Source organism: Chaetodon trifascialis, chromosome 13 (assembly GCF_039877785.1).
Source record: "Chaetodon trifascialis isolate fChaTrf1 chromosome 13, fChaTrf1.hap1, whole genome shotgun sequence".
Taxonomy (NCBI): domain Eukaryota; kingdom Metazoa; phylum Chordata; class Actinopteri; order Chaetodontiformes; family Chaetodontidae; genus Chaetodon; species Chaetodon trifascialis.
Window position 1 is genome coordinate 25082206 of NC_092068.1, and position 20136 is coordinate 25102341.

The 20136-nt window shown below is 43.9% G+C and overlaps 2 protein-coding genes across 6 annotated transcripts; both read right to left on the reverse strand.

The window, feature by feature from the left end:
- Positions 1–303: 303 nt before the first annotated feature.
- Positions 304–8139, reverse strand: sncga (synuclein, gamma a). Of its 4 annotated transcripts, none has more exons than XM_070977829.1 (6): positions 7598–8107; positions 4021–4062; positions 3798–3925; positions 3504–3530; positions 1527–1583; positions 304–846 (listed from the first exon to the last, which is right to left on the reverse strand). In XM_070977829.1, exons 1-5 carry the CDS (start codon positions 7716–7718, stop codon positions 1527–1529), a joined length of 375 nt encoding a protein of 124 aa, XP_070833930.1. In that variant the 5' UTR covers positions 7719–8107; the 3' UTR covers positions 304–846. The 4 variants fall into 4 exon arrangements, with proteins under 4 accessions (XP_070833930.1, XP_070833931.1, XP_070833932.1 ...); XM_070977830.1 differs by having other exon boundaries at positions 304–822; positions 7598–7918; XM_070977831.1 differs by lacking the exon at positions 3504–3530 and having other exon boundaries at positions 7598–8139.
- A 3123-nt stretch (positions 8140–11262) lies between these two features.
- LOC139341328 (NLR family CARD domain-containing protein 3-like) lies at positions 11263–18239 on the reverse strand. Of its 2 annotated transcripts, none has more exons than XM_070977808.1 (10): positions 18178–18239; positions 17937–18059; positions 17714–17830; positions 16575–16653; positions 16186–16414; positions 14232–16032; positions 13976–14149; positions 12600–12773; positions 12015–12061; positions 11263–11854 (listed from the first exon to the last, which is right to left on the reverse strand). In XM_070977808.1, the coding sequence occupies exons 2-10, from the start codon at positions 18023–18025 to the stop codon at positions 11277–11279; spliced, it is 3288 nt and encodes a 1095-aa protein (XP_070833909.1). In that variant the 5' UTR covers positions 18026–18059; positions 18178–18239; the 3' UTR covers positions 11263–11276. The 2 variants fall into 2 exon arrangements, with proteins under 2 accessions (XP_070833909.1, XP_070833908.1); XM_070977807.1 differs by having other exon boundaries at positions 17937–18062.
- Between the last annotated feature and the right edge of the window lie 1897 nt (positions 18240–20136).

Sequence of the window (20136 nt, forward strand, 5' to 3'; positions counted from 1 at the left end):
CTCCTCCAGGGTTTTACGGACCTCCACCACAGCAGAGCGTGATGACGATGATCATCTGATATCATCTGATCATCAGGATCTAAAGGCTCAGGACAGGATCCACCACAGCGATGCTTTGTCTCAACAGTGGCAGCAGTAACAGTACTCTGAAGCCTGACTGCAGTATTACAAACGAACTTGGTATATATGTGTATTTAAATGTGCTGGAAAGACACGTTTTCATCAGTATTGATGATAAATAATGACGATCTTCTAGTTTAGTTTAACTGTGAGCCAGTGAAGAAGAAACAAAGAGCCGTAGGTGGATTTAAACTCATTTTTATTTGTTTTGTAAAAGAAGAAATCAGCTCTGAAGCTCCGTTAATATCAGCAGCACAGACTGCAGCATGTCCGGTGTGTGTGTTTTCTACTGCTTTAAGTGTGTATCAGTACAGCAACATGCATTTAAAAAGCTCCAGATGTCTGTCTGTCGGGGGCGGGGTCAGCCTAGTGATTGACAGGGGGGGTGGGGCTTGTAGGACACTTTGCCTGAGTGATGTCATCCCTCACCGGCCAGGCCAATCGCCTGAGAGTGTGGATGCATACGACCTGATTAAATTCATCTCTGAGTGTTAAAAACTGTGTGTGTACGAGGATGTGATGCACAGGCAACAGGAGGGAGGATGAAGATGGTTTCTATTGGTTAATGAGGTTAAACACAGTAGATTAAGAATCTTTCAGGGTCAGGGAGGATCAGAGGTCAGACGTCAAAGGGTTGAGCAACAGCTAAAATGTAGAGGTTCCTCTCGTCTTGTTCCTCATTGGACAGGAAACAGGAAGTAACTGCAGGTCGGCAAGGACGAGAGTCTGAGAGAAAAGACGACAAAATGAAGTGAATTTAACTATTTCACAAAGAATTTTAAAAGTGGGAACAAAAAGTTGGAGATTTTACGGTTTCAAAATTCAAGGAGAAGTTCCTGTTTCCATTTTTCAGATCAATTTTACAGTCAGAAGGTAGAAAATAACCCATCAAACAGGTGTGAGAGTGGGAAGGAGTCTCATTAGCTCATTACAGTCAGCTGTGTGCACCTGATTTTTGCTTCCATTGCTACTTGGTGTGAAAGAGCAAACTCTTTTCTGTGTTTTCAAGAAAAGTGTGAAGAGACATTTTCAAGAGTTTGACAGTTTAATCCCACTGTGTGCGTGATGTGTGTGTGATGTGAAACCACCGTCACTCCATGTTCTTTCATACAGTCCTAAAGGTATGAACACTGAACCTGACTGTAATGATGTCCTAATTATGTTGAACGTTTTGACACCTGAATGAAGTTTACATGTTGAAGAATGTGAATAATAATAATAAATAAAAGTGAGTTTGGGTGTTAAAAGTTTCAAACTGTCCAGTAAGATGAGACACTTCAGAGTGGAGGAAGGTTCAGTGTTCACCTGAGGAGTCAGACGGTTTTAAATGTGAGTGCACAGGTGACGGACTGAGGCGGCTTGGTAAGCAGAGACCTTTAGCTGTATAAGTCTGGCGGTTTTCTCACCTACTGTGCAGCCTGCTCAGTCTGATCTCCCCCTGCTTCTGTTTTTGGGAGGTCAGCCTGCAGGAGAGACACAGCAGACGTCACATGACTGCCGCCAAACTCCACCTCCACACACTCCCAGTCATAATCAAAGCTCCAGTTCTCCCAGAACAGGTGCTTTTAGTGGCTCAGGTGCAGTTAACAACATGAATAATGGCTACTGCCCATTGGTCACACCTGAAGGCAGAGACTCACGTTATGTTCACTGAGCTGATGTTGGAGCATTTACATCCAACTAAAGTCCAGTTTTTCAGCCCTTTCAGCACAAATGTTTCACTGCATGTAGATGGTGTGAGCTGCTGGTTGGCGTCCATGTTTGTTTTGGTGTGTCTGGTTGTTGGTCTCACAGGACTTGAGGGATCTGGACCTCCAGAGCTCCAAAGACCAAAATGTGTGCAAATAAGCCATTCTTAATGTCATTAGTTACACCTGAGATTTACCTGTCTGAGAAGTCAAACTGTCATCGGGTCAGAGGGACAGAAACTTAAAGCTGGCTTTTCAAACTGGTCTCCTCTCAGTGGACCATTCAACAATCCTTCACATAGTTTGCTTTGGGAGAACTGAAACTTCATGTTAGAGATGACAGCAGGATAAAACCAGAGCGACCCAATGCCGTGAGGGAGCTGAAGCCAAGGCTGAGCTGAGCTGAGCTGAGCTGAGCTGGAAGAAACAGCCATGTTAGTCAGCGAACTGTTTCTACACCCTGAAAGACGTATTTCCAACCTAATCCTTGTTTTAGCTGCTGCTATTTTTCCCGAGCCTCATCAGGACATTAAGAACACAGAACTAATCAAGAGTTCCACGTTATCATGGTGAAATGAATTCAAAGTAACATTAAACAACAAACTACATCATTAGAAATTGTTAAGAAACCAGATGTTGAAGATAAGCAAAGAGACAAAGATGTGAACTGTTCTTGCTTCTTGCAGTAGCTCTTAGTAAAGGAGGGCATCATCAGCATAACAATGAACTTTAACTGGATTTTAGCAGAATAAACAATGTTTTTTACTGCCAACAACAAGCCATGCAGCCGTCTCCTTCATGCTTCGTTAGATTAAATTCTTAGAATGGAAACTATTGATTGATTGTTGATGTTTGCATCTCTCTTTTCTGTCTGTCTCTCTGTCTCTGTCTCTGTCTCTCTCTCTCTCTGACTGCTTTTCTGTCTGTCTGTCTGTCTGTCTGTCTGTCTGTCTGTCTGTCTGTCTGTCTGTCTGTCTGTCTGTCTGTCTCTGTCTCACTCTCCCTCTCTTGCTCTTCCTCTCTCACCCAACCGGTCGAGGCAGATGGCCGCCCACCCAGAGTCTGGTTCTGCTCGAGGTTTCTGCCTGTTAAAAGGAAGTTTTTCCTCGCCACTGTCGCCAAGTGCTTGCTCATGGGGGAATTGTTGGTTTCTTTGTAGATAAAAGAGCTTGGTCTGTACCAGCTCTATATGGAAAGTGTCCTGAGACAACTTCTGTTGTGATTTGGCGCTATACAAATAAAATTGAATTGAAATTGAATTGAATTCTTTTTTATTCCTGCCTTAAGGAAGGCAAAGAAAAGTCAATTGATCCAGACGAGGTTTTCCTGTGACGTCAGTGTGTCCTAGGTCTTATTGGTTAAAGCAGCGCTGAGGACACTGAGGTCATGTCCTCTGTACTGATGGTATTTGTTGTAATTATTAACAATAAAACTTGTTTTGCCTTATATTTTTCTACTTTTTAAAAAAAAAAATTTTTATTTTTACTATGAAGCATTTTGTAACAAATACTTTTACTGTGAAAAGAATCTGTACAGCCACTGATGACACACACGCACGCACACAAAGTCTCAGGAAAAGCAGCAGAAACGTCTGTGAGTCCTGAAAAGATCTTTAAAATCAGAATCTCTAATCAGACAACGAGCAGCATGCCATGCAGTCACTCAGTCACTCAAACCCCCCAGCCAATCAGGCACCTCCTCGGCCGCTGGTCCCGCTTCCTTCTGTTCTCAGCCAATCACCAGAGATTTGGATGGAGACAAAAAATGAAAGTTATCAACACAACACACGATTTGATATTAATAACTGTAGAATTAGATATATCATGACAAGACAGTTTGTCATTGATGGCAAATATATTTGTGAGTTAATAAGTAAAAATATAACACATTCATCTCATTTCATTAATTTACAAGAATAAAATCCCACACCGACAGTCGCTCTTGTCTGATTCCCACAGCGCTCATTCGGGGTCATGTGACATCACTCACCGTGCTGACGAATCCGCTCGCAACAGCTGCGTTCTCCACCCCCTCCACTGTCGCCTGGGCGACCTCGTTGGCCCCGGACACCGCAGTGTCGGCCACGATGTTGGCCTGTTCGTTCGTCTTCTGGGCAACTGGACACAGGACACAGGACACAGGAAGAAGACCCTAAATAAAGCATGGCATCAAAGACGTGACGGAAGCCATTTTCTTATGTCAGTTTGTTTACCTGTGTTAACACCTGTGACCACGCCCTCCATCGTCTTGTTTCCTGGAAAAGAGAAAAAAAATTTATTTGAAAAATCTGAACTTTTTATGCAGCAGCTCTGAGTCCAAATCACATCCTTTCAGCGTTCATGTCGTTGGCCTGCAGTGACATGAAGCAGCCTTATATTAGATACAGGCCTTTATTTCTCATCCTCCTGTTAGGACGAGTCCTCCCTGTTCATCATCTGACTCTACATCTCCTCATCTTTATGTTTTGGATCCTGGTTCAGCTGCTCTGCCCCAGCTTTCCAAATACAAATTAGAGTCAGCGTGATTTTTAATGCAAGAAGAAGAAAACAGATCAGAGTCACGTGAGGGAATAAATCTGCTCTGAGACTCTTGAACCTGCTTCAACAAGCAAACAGTTTGCAGCAGTTCAGTTTTATTCTGAGCACAATCTGACCTGCTTTCCTCTGCAGAGACAAACGGAGCTCAGCTGCTCGCTGAATTATTTATTCATGTCACCCAGTTTACGCTGAGCAGAGGTGGAGGAAGTACTTTCATCTTTTACTCACGTCATAGTAACAACACCACGGTCTAGAAATACTGCTGTTAGAAGACAAAGTAGGAGAATCGTCATTGTTCAGAAAATCCATCTCAGAACAATATTACATGACTGGATTATAATCAGTGATGCCTTCATGTGCTCACGATGCCTTCATGTGCTCATCACTTTAATGCTGCAGCTGCTAAATGTGGAGTTCATTTTAATGACTTTGGGTAGTTTCAGCTCTAATAATACTTCATATTTTATTTGTTGATTGTATTTTGTTTTAATAATCTGAATCTGGAGTAACTAAAGATGTCAGGAATGTAATGAGGTATAAAGTATCATAAGAGTGCAAGTACTTCAAAATTGTACTTGTACAGATATTATGCTTCCAGACTCTCATTGGTCGGTTTGCTGTCAGAGTTTTTGGCTCAGGGTCTCGTGGACATCAGAGGAACTGCAGCTGACTTCAGGTCTCAGCTGGCGTGCTGTTGGTCCAGATCCAGATCCTGAGTTCTGGTCCCGCAGTGGGCGGCGTGCTGCTCAAACATGTGACGCTGAACGGAGTCTTTGTCTGAGCGAACACAGTCTGTGATTCAGCGTGTGCAGCTCAAACAACAGAAACGGTCTGTGTGGAAGCCCAGCAGCTGTTTCCACACAGGCTGGAGCTCTGAACTGGACTCTCTGCTCCACCTTCAGCGCTTACTGGAAGGCAGCCTACAACCAGATACCATGCATATTTGATGAGCTGGCAGGTTTTATCTCCTCTAATGGATTTTTCTTTCTTTTGCCATCTGTCCAGAGCGACTGTGTGTCGCTGCAACGACAATCAATAAACAATTAGTATGTTTTAATCTTTGGAAAGTGTCCACGGTCCACATGAGGTGATCTACTGCGCCGACAAACCCAGTCTGAAATGAGCTGGATCGGGACAAACTTTAGAGTTTTACACGACTACCCAGCCAGAAAAAGTTGGTATTTGGTTGGTCATTTAACGTTCCTACACAACGTTCCCGAGATATTAATGCAGTAAAGTTCCCAGAACATTATGGGAAAGTTACCGAGTCAACCAAGTCGTGTGGCTTCCTTCATGTGTTTAACAGATTTAAACCAACATCATTTCCCATAAGCCCCAGAGCGTCGCAATAACGCACGCATGTTAGGAAAGTCCAGTCCACCCTCATGAAGACTAATGTCCGACTTGGAAATTCAACAAAAATGCTATTTAGTCAGACAACAGCATCAGACATTTGTGTGCAAAGATGACATTTCTTCATCCAATCCCCAAAGTTATGAAGCAATAATGATCTTTAACCTGAAGCTGTTTCCTTTGCTCTCGTCTGAATCAGTGGATAAACTTCCTGAAGAAAACTAACTACCGACATGATTCTCGTCTTCACCCACCTGTTCAGGTTCTGTATGCTACCAAACCACCTGCCTGCCGTTGAAATGAAGCGTCTCAACTTCAAACTGAGTTTAGCTTTGAGCAGCGCAGGTGGTGATTGACCCTCTGGGCTGACAGCAGCTGTCGGAGTTCGCTGCTGAGACTCCTCAGTACTACAAACGTATACTGGACCTGACCTGACTGGACTGGACGTGACTGGACCTGACTGGACTGGACTGGACTTGACTGGACTGGACTGGACTCGGTCACTGTCATTACCAGCTCTCACTCAGACTCATTGCCCTCCACACTTGAAGATGTTCTTCATGCTGCGTCATGTTTCAGATCCTGTAGATGTTATTAATGTTGCGTCATGTTTCAGATCCTGTAGATGTTATTAATGTTGCGTCATGTTTCAGATCCTGTAGATGTTATTAATGTTGCGTCATGTTTCAGATCCTGTAGATGTTATTAATGCTGTGTCATGTTTCAGATCCTGTAGATGTTATTAATGCTGTGTCATGTTTCAGATCCTGAAGATGTTATTAATGTTGCGTCATGTTTCAGATCCTGTAGATGTTATTAATGCTGTGTCATATTTCAAATATTACAGATGTCATTAATGCCGTGTCATGTTTCAGATACTGTAGATGTTATTAATGCTACGTCATGTTTCCTGCCCCGTTGTGGTGTTCTTCTCCACAGAGTTTTGCAGCCACTGGAGGTGCTCCTACACTCTTCGAGGATGGAGGATGAGGTGAAGGGTATATTGTTGGTTGTGACCTCACCACTAAATTATTCAGAACGATAAAATTGTGTTTTCCACTGAGTTTCAGTCTGGCCAGCAGGAGGTGCCACCGCCCATCCTGCACTAATGCCTCAACTACCTCGACCTCGCTGCTACCTTTCAGCAAAATTTCCGTGTTGGGACGTCGAAGATCTCAGATTTGAATATTTTAAGATTCCGCATGTTGTCCTCCACCTATCACTCCGTCCATCCATCCAAGTTTGGTGTTGAACTTCATTTGTCCTCCACCCATCGTTATTCATTTTCCACCAAAACGCTGATTTTTAAAAAAAATCTTGTACAATTTGATGTGAAAATGAACTTTTGACAGTTTCTCTGTTTCATCCTTCTTTTTGTTCTACACCTCCTCTCATCTGTCCATCCATCAGTTCTCCACTCATTGCCTCAAAATTCAAATTTAATTCAAAATGTCACAATGAATTGCACTTTTCCTCCATCTGTCTCTTTTGTTCTTCTCTGTCTGATTTTAATATTTTAAGATTCATCCTCTTGTCCTCCCTCTACCCCTCTATCCATCCCAGTTTGTTGTTCATTTCACTCGTCTTCCACCCATCCCTTGTTCAAATTCGACAGACAAAAACACTCACAAATTGGATAAATTCATGGAATTCATTCATGTCCCACTGCCCCCCCCTTATCAGTCCACCATCCCGTCTTACTCACAAAGAATTACACTTTTCCTCCACCTCCATCTTTTTCTATCCTCATTTTTTATCCCAGCTTTTACTTTTTCATCCATCCATCTCAGTTTCGACCACAAAAACCTGCAAATTCTGAAAATTAAATGTACAGTTTGTTGTTGAATTTCACTTTTCATCCAATCATGCATCCATCCACCCATCCATCCGCCCTCTCACCGACGTAGAAGACCCCCTCCTTGGTCTTTGCAGCGGCCTCCTCCACTCCGGCCTTCGTCTTCTCAGCAGCGGCCACCACTCCATCCTTCGCTATGGAGAATCCCTTCTTCAGAACGTCCATGATGCTTTGCTTCTCCTCTCTTCTTCTATCTTCTTCTCTTCTTATTTAGTTGTTTTCTCTCTGCTCTTGTCTGAATTTCGTCTTCTTCTTCTCCTTCTTCTTCTGCTCCGTCTGCCTTGGTCGTCTCGTTCTTTCTGCTAATGGACGAGAGACAGAGAGAGAAGAGGGGTGGAGAGAGGGCACGTGAGAGAGAGAGAGAGAGAGAGAGAGAGAGAGAGAGAGTGAGTGAGAGAGAGAGAGAGGGTGAGGGGGGAGAGAGGGTGAGGGGGAAGAGAGAGCGGCTGAGAAAGAGAGAGAGGACAGTGGTGGAGAGAGGTAGAGATAGAGCGGCAGACAAAAAGAAGAAGAAGAAACAAGTGGATGAGAGGAAAGAGAGAGAGAAATGGAGTGATGGAGAGGCAAAGGTAGAAAAAACTGATGAAGAGGAACAGGGGCGTGTCCAGGGCAGGACCAGCTGTGATTGGCTCTCTGCCTGGTCAGGGGCGGGACTTCAGTTCAAAGTAACCCTTTAACAGTAGACCAGGATTTAAAATCAGTTTCTGTAGATTCACATTTTGTCCTCACGGGTGTGTTTATGTTCATTGGCTTTACGAGCCCATGCATTTCCTGCGCCAGTGGACGTGCCCCCGTCCATGACATGTTTGTGTCACTGGCCAATAGGAGCACAGAGTGCTCTTCACCTGTGTTCCTTCGAGGTGAGAGGAATGGTGGAACTGTGACACAGAGGAAAGATGCACAGACAGGCAGCGTCACACACATCGCTTCAGGCGCCATGTTGGTTTACAGTCTGGTTCCAGGAAGTCTGTCTCTAGCTCCTCCTTCCTGATGACAGTGAGCTGCGATTGGTCGGGGACTGTCATGTCTCTCGGACGAGAGCAAGACTTTATGAGTGTGTATTCAGAGAAAAGACACAAAGACTGTGGAGGCTCAATAACGTGCCAACATGGCCGCCGAGGGTGTCACAGAGGAGAAAGGGGAGGTGAAGAGGAAGGAGGAGTCCGCCTCCTCCTCCCCGTGTCCTGACAGGAACCTGAATGTGACTCAGCAGAACACACACACACACACACACACACACACACACACACACACACACACACACACACACACACACACACACACACACACACACACACACACACACGGCACTCTCTCAGACACACCCTTGGCTGCCTCACCTCTTCTCTGATTGGCTAACAGCCAGCATCGCTCTATTTTTAGACCCACTTTATTTAATTTTTTCCAGGACGGATGGGCAACTGATCAGCAGCAGCAGCATTATGGGCTGCTGTGGGTTACCGTGGCGATGAGAGCTATCCACCCAACAGCATCGATCAATACTTAGTGTCACCCTTACACACACACACGCAGCGTAACGTAATACCAAATCATTTTCTCTAAAGAATTCTCTGAACAGCAACACAAACACACACACACACACACACACACACACACACACACACACACACACACACACACACACACACACATATTGATGATGTGTGTCACTGATCAGGAAATATAATCAAAAAATCCAAAACCATCACAATTTGTGTTTTGTGTTGTTCCAGATAAATCTGTGTTTTCACTTTAGGAGTCAGACTGCTGCTCTGCTGGTTCCAGACAATAGCTCAGTGTGTGTGTGTGTGTGTGTGTGTGTGTGTGTGTGTGTGTGTGTGTGTGTGTGTGTGCAGACCACTATTATACAACCACTGTGTGTCTTTCAGCATACAATGAAGTCTTTAATTCAGATGAAACAAGATAATACAGAGAGAAAACAGCTTCAACAAAATGACTCTCTCACACACACACACACACACACACACACACACACACACACACACACACACACACACACACACACACACGTTGTCTTTTACGTTTTGACTTTTAACTTCCTACACAGGAAGTGGGAATGTGTTGATTTCACCTTCGCCTGTATTTGACCAAATGTCTGAGCGGGTTTATACGATGATGTACAGCCAGAAAGACGGACAGAGCTGGAAGAACTTGAGAGGTCAGAGTTAGGGGGTGAAAGGTCGTTGGTGTCGTGGATGGATGACTGAATGGACTCTTTGGCTGCAGAGATGAAGACGCTGTTAACATTTCTGGCTGGAAAATCCAATGAAAGACCACAAAGAGACACAAGAAGACGCATCTTTCAGTCTGGGGTCTGGCTCCTATGTTGGGGGTGGGGGTCTTTTACATGTCTGCATCCAGGGCCCATTGTCTGTCTGTGGCTGTAGAACATTTGAGTTACAAACAGCAGCTGCTTATAAAGTTGTCCATTTAGCATTTGTGTATTACCAGGACTTTAAAGGTGTCCCCCTTCGTTAACACTGTACCCAGTCCATTCATGGGCATGATCATATGGAGATATCATAACCTGACGTGATCACATCGAGCTTTGATCGCGATCTAAAAGAAACCCTGCTGAGGACACTCCTGTAATGTCTGACATTAAAAGGTTAAAACAAAGCTGTGCAGTGTGAGATGGACGGCTGCATCAGAGGGTCTCAGGACTGTACAACCTGCTCCAGATCACCTGTGTGAGGAATCCAACACCTGCCTGCTAATTGAGAGTCACAGTGTTTTAATGAGGCGGTGCGTGTGTGTGTGTGTGTGTGTGTGTGTGTGTGTGTGTGTGTGTGTGTGTGTGTGTGTGTGTGTGTGTGTGTGTGTGTGTTGGGGGTTAACTTCCCACATGCCTGTTTCTATAACCATTTTAGTTTTACGAGCTGGGGCCACAGTGTGGTGATATGACAGGACACAGAGATGTGATCAGAAAAGCTCGTGTTGCATATTTCATTGTTAGAAAGACGTAAATCACATGATAAAACAAGCTTGGCTGTAAAACCACCTACTGTACGAGCAGCATTACTGATTTGAGTAACAGGTAATATTCAGCATGCAAACAACAGCACAATCTGCAGGAAGCCAAAAATACCTGCAGTCAGTGGAAGGCTGCATCGGATCAGTCTAACAGGACCACAAAGCAAAGCGCCGTCACAACAAGCAGCCAGGCCAACAATGGGAAGTTGTTCTTTCAGAAAAACCCACTCTCATAAGTAATCTTTTTTTAGAGCATATGGGGAGACAGCACAGTAGTGCTGGTTTGACATTGCCTGTTTTTTGGACCTCATTACGTGGACGACCAAAAACAGGCCTGCACGTAAAACCAAAAGCCTGTGAAGGCCACAGGACAAAGAGCAAAGGAATAGCATCAAAATCCTGTCATTTACATAGTTTCCAGCATCATCTTATTTCTAGAATCATCACAAAACTTTGATTTCAAGGTCACATACTGATTGATGAATTTACTTTGTTCAAATCAAACTTAGAACTCTTTGCAAGTTTGAATTATTTTTCCACAGATGCTGAATTTGATGCTGAAGATTGATATTTTTCCTATACAAAAAAAGAAATGTTTTAACAGTTCCGTGTTTTTTCACAGCTCTTAGACCAGCAGATCATTTCAGGTCAGAGCTCTCAAAGAGTCTAGTCCAGCTCTGGTACCCCTCACCTTCTCCAACTATCTGGTCAGTGAGGAGACCCTCTCTCCTACAGAGAACACAGAGACACTGAGGAGTCAGACCAGTTGGACCAGAGGCCAAACCCAAGATACAGAGGTTCAGTGAAGGTGGTGCTGAAGGTGTGAAGGTGGATCAGTGTGTCAGAGGAGACTCTGTAGAAAGACAGAGTGCCAGCAGGACAGTCCACATACATCCCCACTCTGTTAGAGACAGAGGAGGAGGAGGAGGAGGAGGAGGAGGAGGAGGAGGAGGAGGAGGAGGAGGGGATGGGTGTGCCTTTGTTATTGTGCCAGGCATAGTAACCACCACCAGAGCAGCTCAGGCTCCAGGACAGATCATTCCTCCCAAACACACAGTCATCACCGTTTCCTCTCCTTTTGATCCCTCTGTAAGTCACTGCTATATGAACCTTTCCTCTCCACTCCACCTCCCAGTAACAGCGACCAGTCAGACCAGTTCCACTCAGCAGCTGGGACCACCAATCAAACCTGTCTGGATGATCAGGATACGACTGATCCTCCTCCACATGTGTCACCTTCCTGTTGTTGTCAGACAGGCTCATCTTTCTGTTCACTGTGTTTGTGTCGAGTGTAAGTTCACAGGAATCTGATGGAGGAAACAAAGCAGAGCACAGCTGCAGTTATTTATCGATCACCTGTTCGCTAATCGACAGTTTGATGGTGACATCAGAGATCTGAATGAGTGATGTCACAATTTGAAGATGGTTCAATGTGTGTTTCATCAGTCAAATCAAAGTTACACTTACACTTCCTCAGACCAGGTCTCAACCATCGGACTCCAGCAGGCTGCACCCTGAAAGGAGGAGGGGGGTCAGACCAGCACATCCTCTTTCAAAATGACACATGGACAGTTCATCACCCTCATAGACGTCCTAACCATCCTAATGTGTAAGAAAACTGAATTGGACTGCTTGGTGGAAACAGGTTGGCTCTTAACAGTGCAAAAGCAACCGAAGTGAAGTAAAAAAAAAAAAAAAAAAAAAAATCCTATTGTGATGATTAATCAATTAATTAATTTATTAAGATGATTCATGTCAAATTTTGTCCATAACTTTTCACCGTAACTTCTGGACAAAATTGGACACTGGTGGCAGATCAAAACATGTCACAAATCAAAACATTCTGCACTATTGTTTGATTTGGGCCCACAAACCTGCAGCATGGCAGCATTGACACGTCAACCCACCATGATGCTCGACAGTGTGTCAGGACACACTACTGTCCTATTTTCCCATGTTGAAACAAGAAAACGCTTGTTTGAGGTCAGCTTGGTGTGTCAGGGTTGTGACAGTGTGACAGACTGACTGTGTCTGCAGCAGGCCTCTCCATACCTGAGGGAGTCCAGTTTCCACTGTGGATCATCCAGTCCAGCAGACAGCAGCTTCACTCCTGAGTCTCCTGGATGGTTGTAGCTCAGGTCCAGCTCTCTCAGATGGGAGGGGTTGGAGCTCAGAGCTGAAGCCAGAGAAGCACAGCCTTCCTCCGTGATCAGACAGCCTGACAGCCTGCAAACACACCGAACAACACACATCACATGGTCTGAGGGTACTGAGAGGACTGGAAGGTTACTGTAGTACTGCAGTTACACAGCAGTGAGGTTGAGCTCAGTACTCTTATCACTTATGTCCACCAACAGTCAGACATTACAGGAGGCAAACACTGTTTCATCATTCATTTTGCTCACTTTTTTTTATATTATTATTAATGCAAACAAAAACCTTCCTGTTGCTGCTTCTCAAGAAAAGCTCCACCAGCAAGCAATTCAAAAAGGCTTTTGTTGTGATGCAGCTATACCTTCTTTTAGTCTTCGTCATTATCATGGCTGTTCTGTCCCTTTTCCTCTCCTGTCCTCTCTAACTCTGCCTAGGTGTGCTACATCTGATTTTTGAATGAGGTGCACCTGGCCTGGGACTGAAGGGCTTCAAAGTTCCTGTGGCTGCATCAGAAGACAGGCTTCTGGAATGGGCACTGATCTTGCAGCCTGGGATTAGCCATAAACTTTGATTCATTGTCTTGGTTGTTTGTATGACTTTAATAAATCCCATGGATTTGGTCCTTTTTTTCTTTTTTGGTTGAGAACTGTGTCTTACTGTCTTTCTAATAAGTGAAATTCATTGAAAAAGTTATGATTCTCTCCACTGACAGGTGTGTTGTGACAAACAGGGCAGGTTTTAGAAGCTGTTGTGGAATCGAGGATGCTTCATGTCTGGACCAGTTCACATTTGACTGTTCACCATAATTATTCATTTTTAAATTTAGAGTTCTGGGAACTCAGAAGGTGTTTGAGTTCTAGTTACGAGGGCTGGTAGATGGGGTAAATGTAATTGAGACCAGTCATAGCTAGAATCTCAACAAAAAGAAGTAGTAGTAGGTAGGTAGTAGTAGGAGTAGAAAGAGTCTGCACAAAAGAGATATAGTTTCCTTCAGGATAACTTGAACTTCAGATAATACACAGAGTCTTCTCATATGATTTGTGACACTAAAAAAACATTAATTGTTTTAATGCTGATTTCTTTGTAAAGATTGTGCATGAAAACTTTCAAGGGTCCCATAGAATTTAGATTACAAAAGAAGCAGGACATACCGCGTGACTGTAGAAAGTAATTCACAGAGTCTAAAACTATCAAAAGATCTTACTCAGGAGAGGAATCTATGCAAATTTGTACAGAGACATGGTCATCAGTTGAACAGGTTGATGAATCCTGACCTGAGAGTCTCCAGTGTACATTGTGGACTCTCCAGTCCAGCAGACAGCAGCTTCACTCCCGAATCCTGCAGGTTGTTGTTACTCAGGTCCAGCTCTCTCAGACTAGAGGACAGGGAACTGAGAACTGAGGTCAGAGCTTTACAGCTTCTCTCTGAGAGGTTACAGCCACCCAGTCTGAAAAGTGAGAGGGACAATAGAAGCTTTCATGTTCTGTGGAAAAACTATGATGAATCAATCCAACTCTATCTGTACTTACAGAGCTTTGTTGGAGGCTTTGACCACTGGCAGCAGCCTCAGAAGAGCCTCCTCTGAAGCAGAGAATTTCTTTAGGTCGAACACATCCAGATCTTTTTCTGATGAAAGTAAGATGAAGACCAGAGCTGACCACTGAGCAGGAGACAGTTTATCTGCAGACAGACTTCCTGATCTCAGGGACTGTTGGATCTGCTCCACTAGAGAACGGTCGTTCAGTTCATTCAGGCAGTGGAACAGATTGATGCTTTTCTCTGGAGACAGATCCTTCTCGATCTTCTTCTTCATGTACTGGACTGTTTCCTCATTGGTCTGTGAGCTACTTCCTGTCTGTGTTAGCAGGCCCTGTAGAAGAATCTGATTGGCCTGCAGAGAAAGACCCAGGAGGAAGCGGAGGAACAAGTCCAGGTGTCCATTTGGACTCTGTAAGGCCGTGTCCACAGCACTCTGGTAGAAGTTTATCTCTGCAGATTCATCTTGTCTTGTTTCAGACTTCAGGGAGGTTGACTGTCCTTCTGACAGCCGATTGACTTGAGAACTAAAAAATGTTAGATGGACATGAAGAGCAGCCAGAAACTCCTGAATGGTTAGATGGACAAAGCAGAAAATCTTGTCCTGGTACAGTCCTGTCTCTTCTATAAAGATCTGTGTGAAAACTCCTGAGTACACTGAGGCTGCTCTGATGTCAATGCCACACTCTGTCAGGTCTGATTCGTAGAAGATCAGGTTTCCTTTCTGCAGCTGCTCAAAAGCCAGTTTTCCCAGAGACTCAATCATCTCCATGGTCTCTGGAGTCCAGTGTGGATCTGGCTCAGCTCTTCCATAATATTTGATGTTAGTCAGTTTGGACTGAACCACCAGAAAGTGGATGTACATCTCAGTCAGAGTCTTGGGCAGCTCTCCTTCCTCTCTGGTCTTCAACACATCCTCCAGGACTGTGGCAGTGATCCAGCAGAAGACCGGGATGTGGCACATGATGTGGAGGCTTCGTGATGTCTTGATGTGGGAAATTATTCTGTTGGCCTGCTTCCTGTTTCTGAATCTCCTCCTGAAGTACTTCTCCTTCTGTTCATCAATGAACCCTCTGACCTCCGTCACCATGTCAACACACTTAGGAGGGATCTGATTGGCTGCTGCAGGTCTTGTGGTTATCCAGAGGCGAGCAGAGGGAAGCAGTTTTCTCCTGATGAGGTTTGTCAGCAGCACATCAACTGAGGCGGACTCTGTAACATCAGTCAGGATTTCGTTGTTTTTGAAGTCCAGAGGAGGTCGACACTCATCCAGACCATCAAGGATGAACAAAACCTGTGATTTTTCAAACCTACGGATTCCTGCTTCCTTGGTTTCAGGGAAGAAGTGATGAACAAGTTCCACCAAGCTGAACTTTTTCTCTTTCAGCATGTTCAGCTCTCTGAAAGTGAATGGAAACATGAACTGCATGTCCTGGTTGGCTTTGTCTTCAGCCCAGTCCAGAGTGAACTTCTGTGTTAAGACTGTTTTCCCAATGCCAGCCACGCCCTTTGTAATCACTGTTCTGATTGGTTCATCTCTTCTAGGTGGTTTAAAGATGTCTTCATGACTGATTGTTTCTGTACTGTCTGGTTTCCTGGACGCTGTTTCAATCTGTCTGACCTCATGTTCATCATTGACCTGTCCAGTCCCTCCCTCTGTGATGTGGAGATCTGTGTAGATCTCATTCAGAAGGGTTGGATTTCCTGCTTTAGCGATCCCCTCAAACACACACTGGAACTTCTCCTTCAGGTGAGATTTTAGTTTATGCTGGCAACAAACTGAAACAGGATTTCCTGGATGAACACAAAACAAAGAAGATCAATAAGTCAAAGTACATATTTCCTCAAGGGATGAGCACATGAATGCAGTTTGTTTTCCTGCATATTGGCACGTCTGTGAATGTCTCATTTAGGCAGCATGTTCAGTCTTTAGAGAAATCCTCTTACCGCTCTGCAGACAGTCAGCCAGCTCCTCCTCCTTCATTCTCCTCAGAAAGTGCTGTGTGATCTTTACAAATGCCTCTCTGCTGCCCCTCCTCTGCTCTTCATCCTCACTGTTCAACACCTCCTCATCCTCCCTCTGGCTCTCTAAGCATTCTGGGAAATCTGAACTCAGAACCTTCTTGATCCTCTTCAGCTCGTTCCTCACAAAAGAGACAATGTTCTCCTCCAGCAGCTGGAACAGAAGATTATGAATGATACAATCAAAGAAAAACCATTGAACCAAACATCAGATCCATGTTGGACAGACTGACAGTCCACTGGTTTTAAAAATGCGACGTGGAGATCATTGTGAAGACAGTTGAGGTAAAAGTAGTTGTTGGACATGTGCAGACCATAAATATGGAGTCCAGGTCTGTCTGATGCTGCTGGGCAGACTGACCACTGGGAACCTCTGAGCTCTCCTGGTGGACTCTGTGGAGGAATCATGAAGAATTAGCTTAAATTATGTCTGTCCATGCAGAGACAAACACAAGCTAAAGGTCCATGAAGTGATATCTGGAGTGGTAAAGGTTTACTTGTCCTGCTGAGCCCACTGAGAATCAACAGCCCAGTCTTAAGCTGTTTGAAGCTTTGTTCCCAACAGCTCTTACCAACTCTTCAACGTAGCTCTCCCACCCTCATTGTACACTGCTGAAGTGTCTAAATTCATTGTTTTATTTACATGTGACATTTGGAGCTATAATAATGGAATTTAACTGATAAAAACATTTTGAGAGAGACAGTTTTTAAAATCTGTAAAACAGTATATTATTTTGACCACTTGTGTTGTCGGAATTAATCAAGAAATAGATCTGGGAGTTATCTACATAAAAATGAAAACTGTTGCTGTACCTATGAAGGATTTGATGTAGTGGTAGCATGTAATTGGAGAATGATAAAGGGCCAGTGACTGAGCTTTGAGGAACTCCATAGGAGAAATGAAACAAGGGGGATTTAAAGTCACCAATGGCCACAAAGAATTTCCCATTAGAAAGATAGAAATAAAATGTAATGTGAAACTGTACCCAATATGCCAATGTAATGCTTAAGAAGTTCAATTAAAGTCACATGGTCAGCTGTATCAAAAACTGCAGTTAGATTTAAAACCAATAAAAGAGGGAAGGAATCTCTAGCTGCTCAGGCAGAAGCGCACTGCCCACTTCATCTGTTGAGGAAGAGGTTGACCTTTACCCACAGAATACCCTGAGCAAGCCAGTTGAGAAGCAGGAGTCAGGGTGGTTGGTTAACTGGGAGCAACTTTAGTTAACCATTGACTCCCCTTTAATAAAGGAAGGAGGCCAGTTTGAGTTGCAGCATTTTTTGCAGGATTTTCCATCACTGAATCAGGCTTTCACCATCTCAAGGGACGTGCACACAGATAGCAAAAAGGAATGGCCTCTCTCTGAAATGACCTCTGACCTGTCACAGGCAAGGTTTTCTAAAGGTCAGAAGTTTAATTTATAATAATTAATGTGTGATTTTAAATCCTCACCTTTGATCAAAAGAGCAAGGTCCGTCTTTGAAGTTATGAGGATGACCCATCGACTGGTCACTCTTCATGTACACACAGCTGGCCACAGGTTCAGGACAGTCTGGTGCCTGATGTATCCTGATGGACAGAAATTCATTAAAGCTCACATATTTACAAAAAAAGTCTCACTGTGTCAAAAAAATTGTGAAATGGTGTTGTGGACAGTTGAGGATGTTCCTCTCACCTGTGAGCTTTGGTCTGGTTGTCCTGATCCTCAGACTGAGCGGCTTTAGAGGGACGGACTCCCTCCTGTCTGTCCTCACACTGATCCATAGCAGAGTCCACAACTTCAGTCCAACACGACAACCTGCTGGGAGAGCGCACGCGTTATTCTCATCACTCCTCTCAGTCACAGGACAAACAAACTACTTCTATTTGACTGACTTTGAAAAGCTCTTCAACCTTTGAAATTTCAATCATGTTACCTGTGTAGCTGCTGCTGAATTCACATCCACATCAGCTCCCAGAGACCTTCTACCTTCATCTGGAAACACTGAGAGCAGAGCACAAAGCATCAGAACCAACCAGCACCACCATGTACCATTTCTTTACTGCACTGCAATACTTTTACTTTCAATAAAATAAAAGTACTTTATGTGAAGAAATGATGTGAATACTTCACTGTATATTACATATGAAGGAATATGTATTTTGACTTCTGTTTGAGTCTGTTTCATTGGTTGGACTGGATGTGTCCACTGTGTTTCTTCTTCTTTGGCTGATTGAAAGCTTCCTGTTTGTACTCCTGTTGCACCTCGTCAACATGTCTGAACTTGATGATTCCACTAATCCAGACAAAGCATGTACTTTCTTGAGTTCACCAAGAACACATATTTACATAATTTTACAACTTTGAAGGAAGGATTTTTACTTATGGTAGCGTATTTGTATCTTGACTGAATTTAGGATCTGAATACTCCTACTTTCACTTCTCCTTGGCTGCTCTGAAGGCTGAAGGAGGAGGAAAGTCTTCCTCAGTTTTTGAGTGAAGTGCTGTGAACTGAACTTCTACTTTTTACTGAAATGACAAAACAAACAAAGAGACATTCAAGAGTCAAACAGTGAAAAAAATGTCATTTACAAACCTTTTAATGGAGAGAAGAAGCTGCGATGGGATGAGCTGTCGAAGTGAACTGAAACTACACTGACACAGGAAGGAAACAGAATTTCAAAATAAGGTCATTCAAAATACTGGAAACATGGAAACATCACCAGACAGACAGGAACTGCTGGATGAAGCATTCAGATATTCAGATCCCAAGTAAAAATAGCAATACCTATATTTAAAAGTACTCTGATACAAGTAAAACTCAGCACTTAAAAGGAGTAAAAGTAACCAGTGTGCAGCCAACATGAGCTCTTTTACTGTTACATCAGAGGATTCTGTGAGATGATTATTACTGAGTGCAGTAACTATAGTGACCCAATAAATGTACTGGAGTATACAGCAATATGACATCAAAATACTGAAGTAAAGTATATCAAAATAGTCCGGTGGTTGACTAAATGTTCCGGACGACACACCGGAACAGAGACATCTACAGCAATGTCTAGTGCCACAAACAAGAAGTGCAGGTTGATTTCAACGTCTGGAAATCATCCAGACATCATCAGTTCGAGATCACCTTGTGATGTGTGGCCTTCTTATATCACGTCAGCTTGTTTAGTGCTTTGAAGCTCTTTTGTCTTTGTCTTGAGGAGTGACAGCAGCTTCTTTCTGGAACATCTGGAACCACACATTCATCCAGTTATTCGTTCTGTCTCCTCTTCTCTGGACTTCACGGGCCAAGATGTGTCATGTCCTTCTCTGTTTAAACTCACAATTCATGGTGCATGTTTGCTGCCCTCTTGTGGTCACAGCGAGCAGCTGCAACACTACAAAACAGCTTTGACATCAGCATTGATTCTTCTTGATTGGATAAATGATTAGTTTTCATGATTGCGCTGCGTGTAGCTGATACATCAGGACAACTCTGAGCTACGACGAGCATCTGCAGCCTTCAGTGTTTGTCCTGAGGCTGTTGATTTGTATTGGTATTTTTTATTTGCTTTCACTTCAGTATTCCTCCACACTTTCTCTTACTCTGTTACATGTTTCAAACCCCCACTCCTACACCTCCTCACAGCACTACAACAATCCTCGGAAATGACCCCCACCCACCCAACCACCCCCACTCCCAGTGGAAAAGCCCCGGCTCTCTCAGCCTGGACAGGAACCGTCAGCCTCCCTCCCTCCAGCTCGCTCTCCTCTGCTTCAGTTTAATTCACTTTAATCCACTTTCGACGCTGCGAGTGAATAAACAAACACAAACAACATGCGACAGAATAAAAGTCAGAGTGAGACGTCTTCCCACGACGGATACATGAGCCTCTTTCACACTTAC

Excerpts from the sequence above, each read along its gene's own strand:
- sncga (XM_070977829.1), bottom strand. The coding sequence starts at position 7,718 with ATGGACGTTCTGAAGAAGGGATTCTCCATAGCGAAGGATGGAGTGGTG. Across the intron at positions 3,926-4,020 it reads GGTCACAGGTGTTAACACAG|TTGCCCAGAAGACGAACGAA; the intron begins GTAAACAAACTG and ends TCCTGTGTCCAG. Across the intron at positions 1,584-3,503 it reads CGGGACCAGCGGCCGAGGAG|GCTGACCTCCCAAAAACAGA; the intron begins GTGCCTGATTGG and ends TCTCTCCTGCAG.
- LOC139341328 (XM_070977808.1), bottom strand. The coding sequence starts at position 18,025 with ATGGATCAGTGTGAGGACAGACAGGAGGGAGTCCGTCCCTCTAAAGCC. Across the intron at positions 14,150-14,231 it reads AAAGCCTCCAACAAAGCTCT|ACTGGGTGGCTGTAACCTCT; the intron begins GTAAGTACAGAT and ends CTCACTTTTCAG. Across the intron at positions 12,774-13,975 it reads TGTACACTGGAGACTCTCAG|GCTGTCAGGCTGTCTGATCA; the intron begins GTCAGGATTCAT and ends GTGTGTTTGCAG.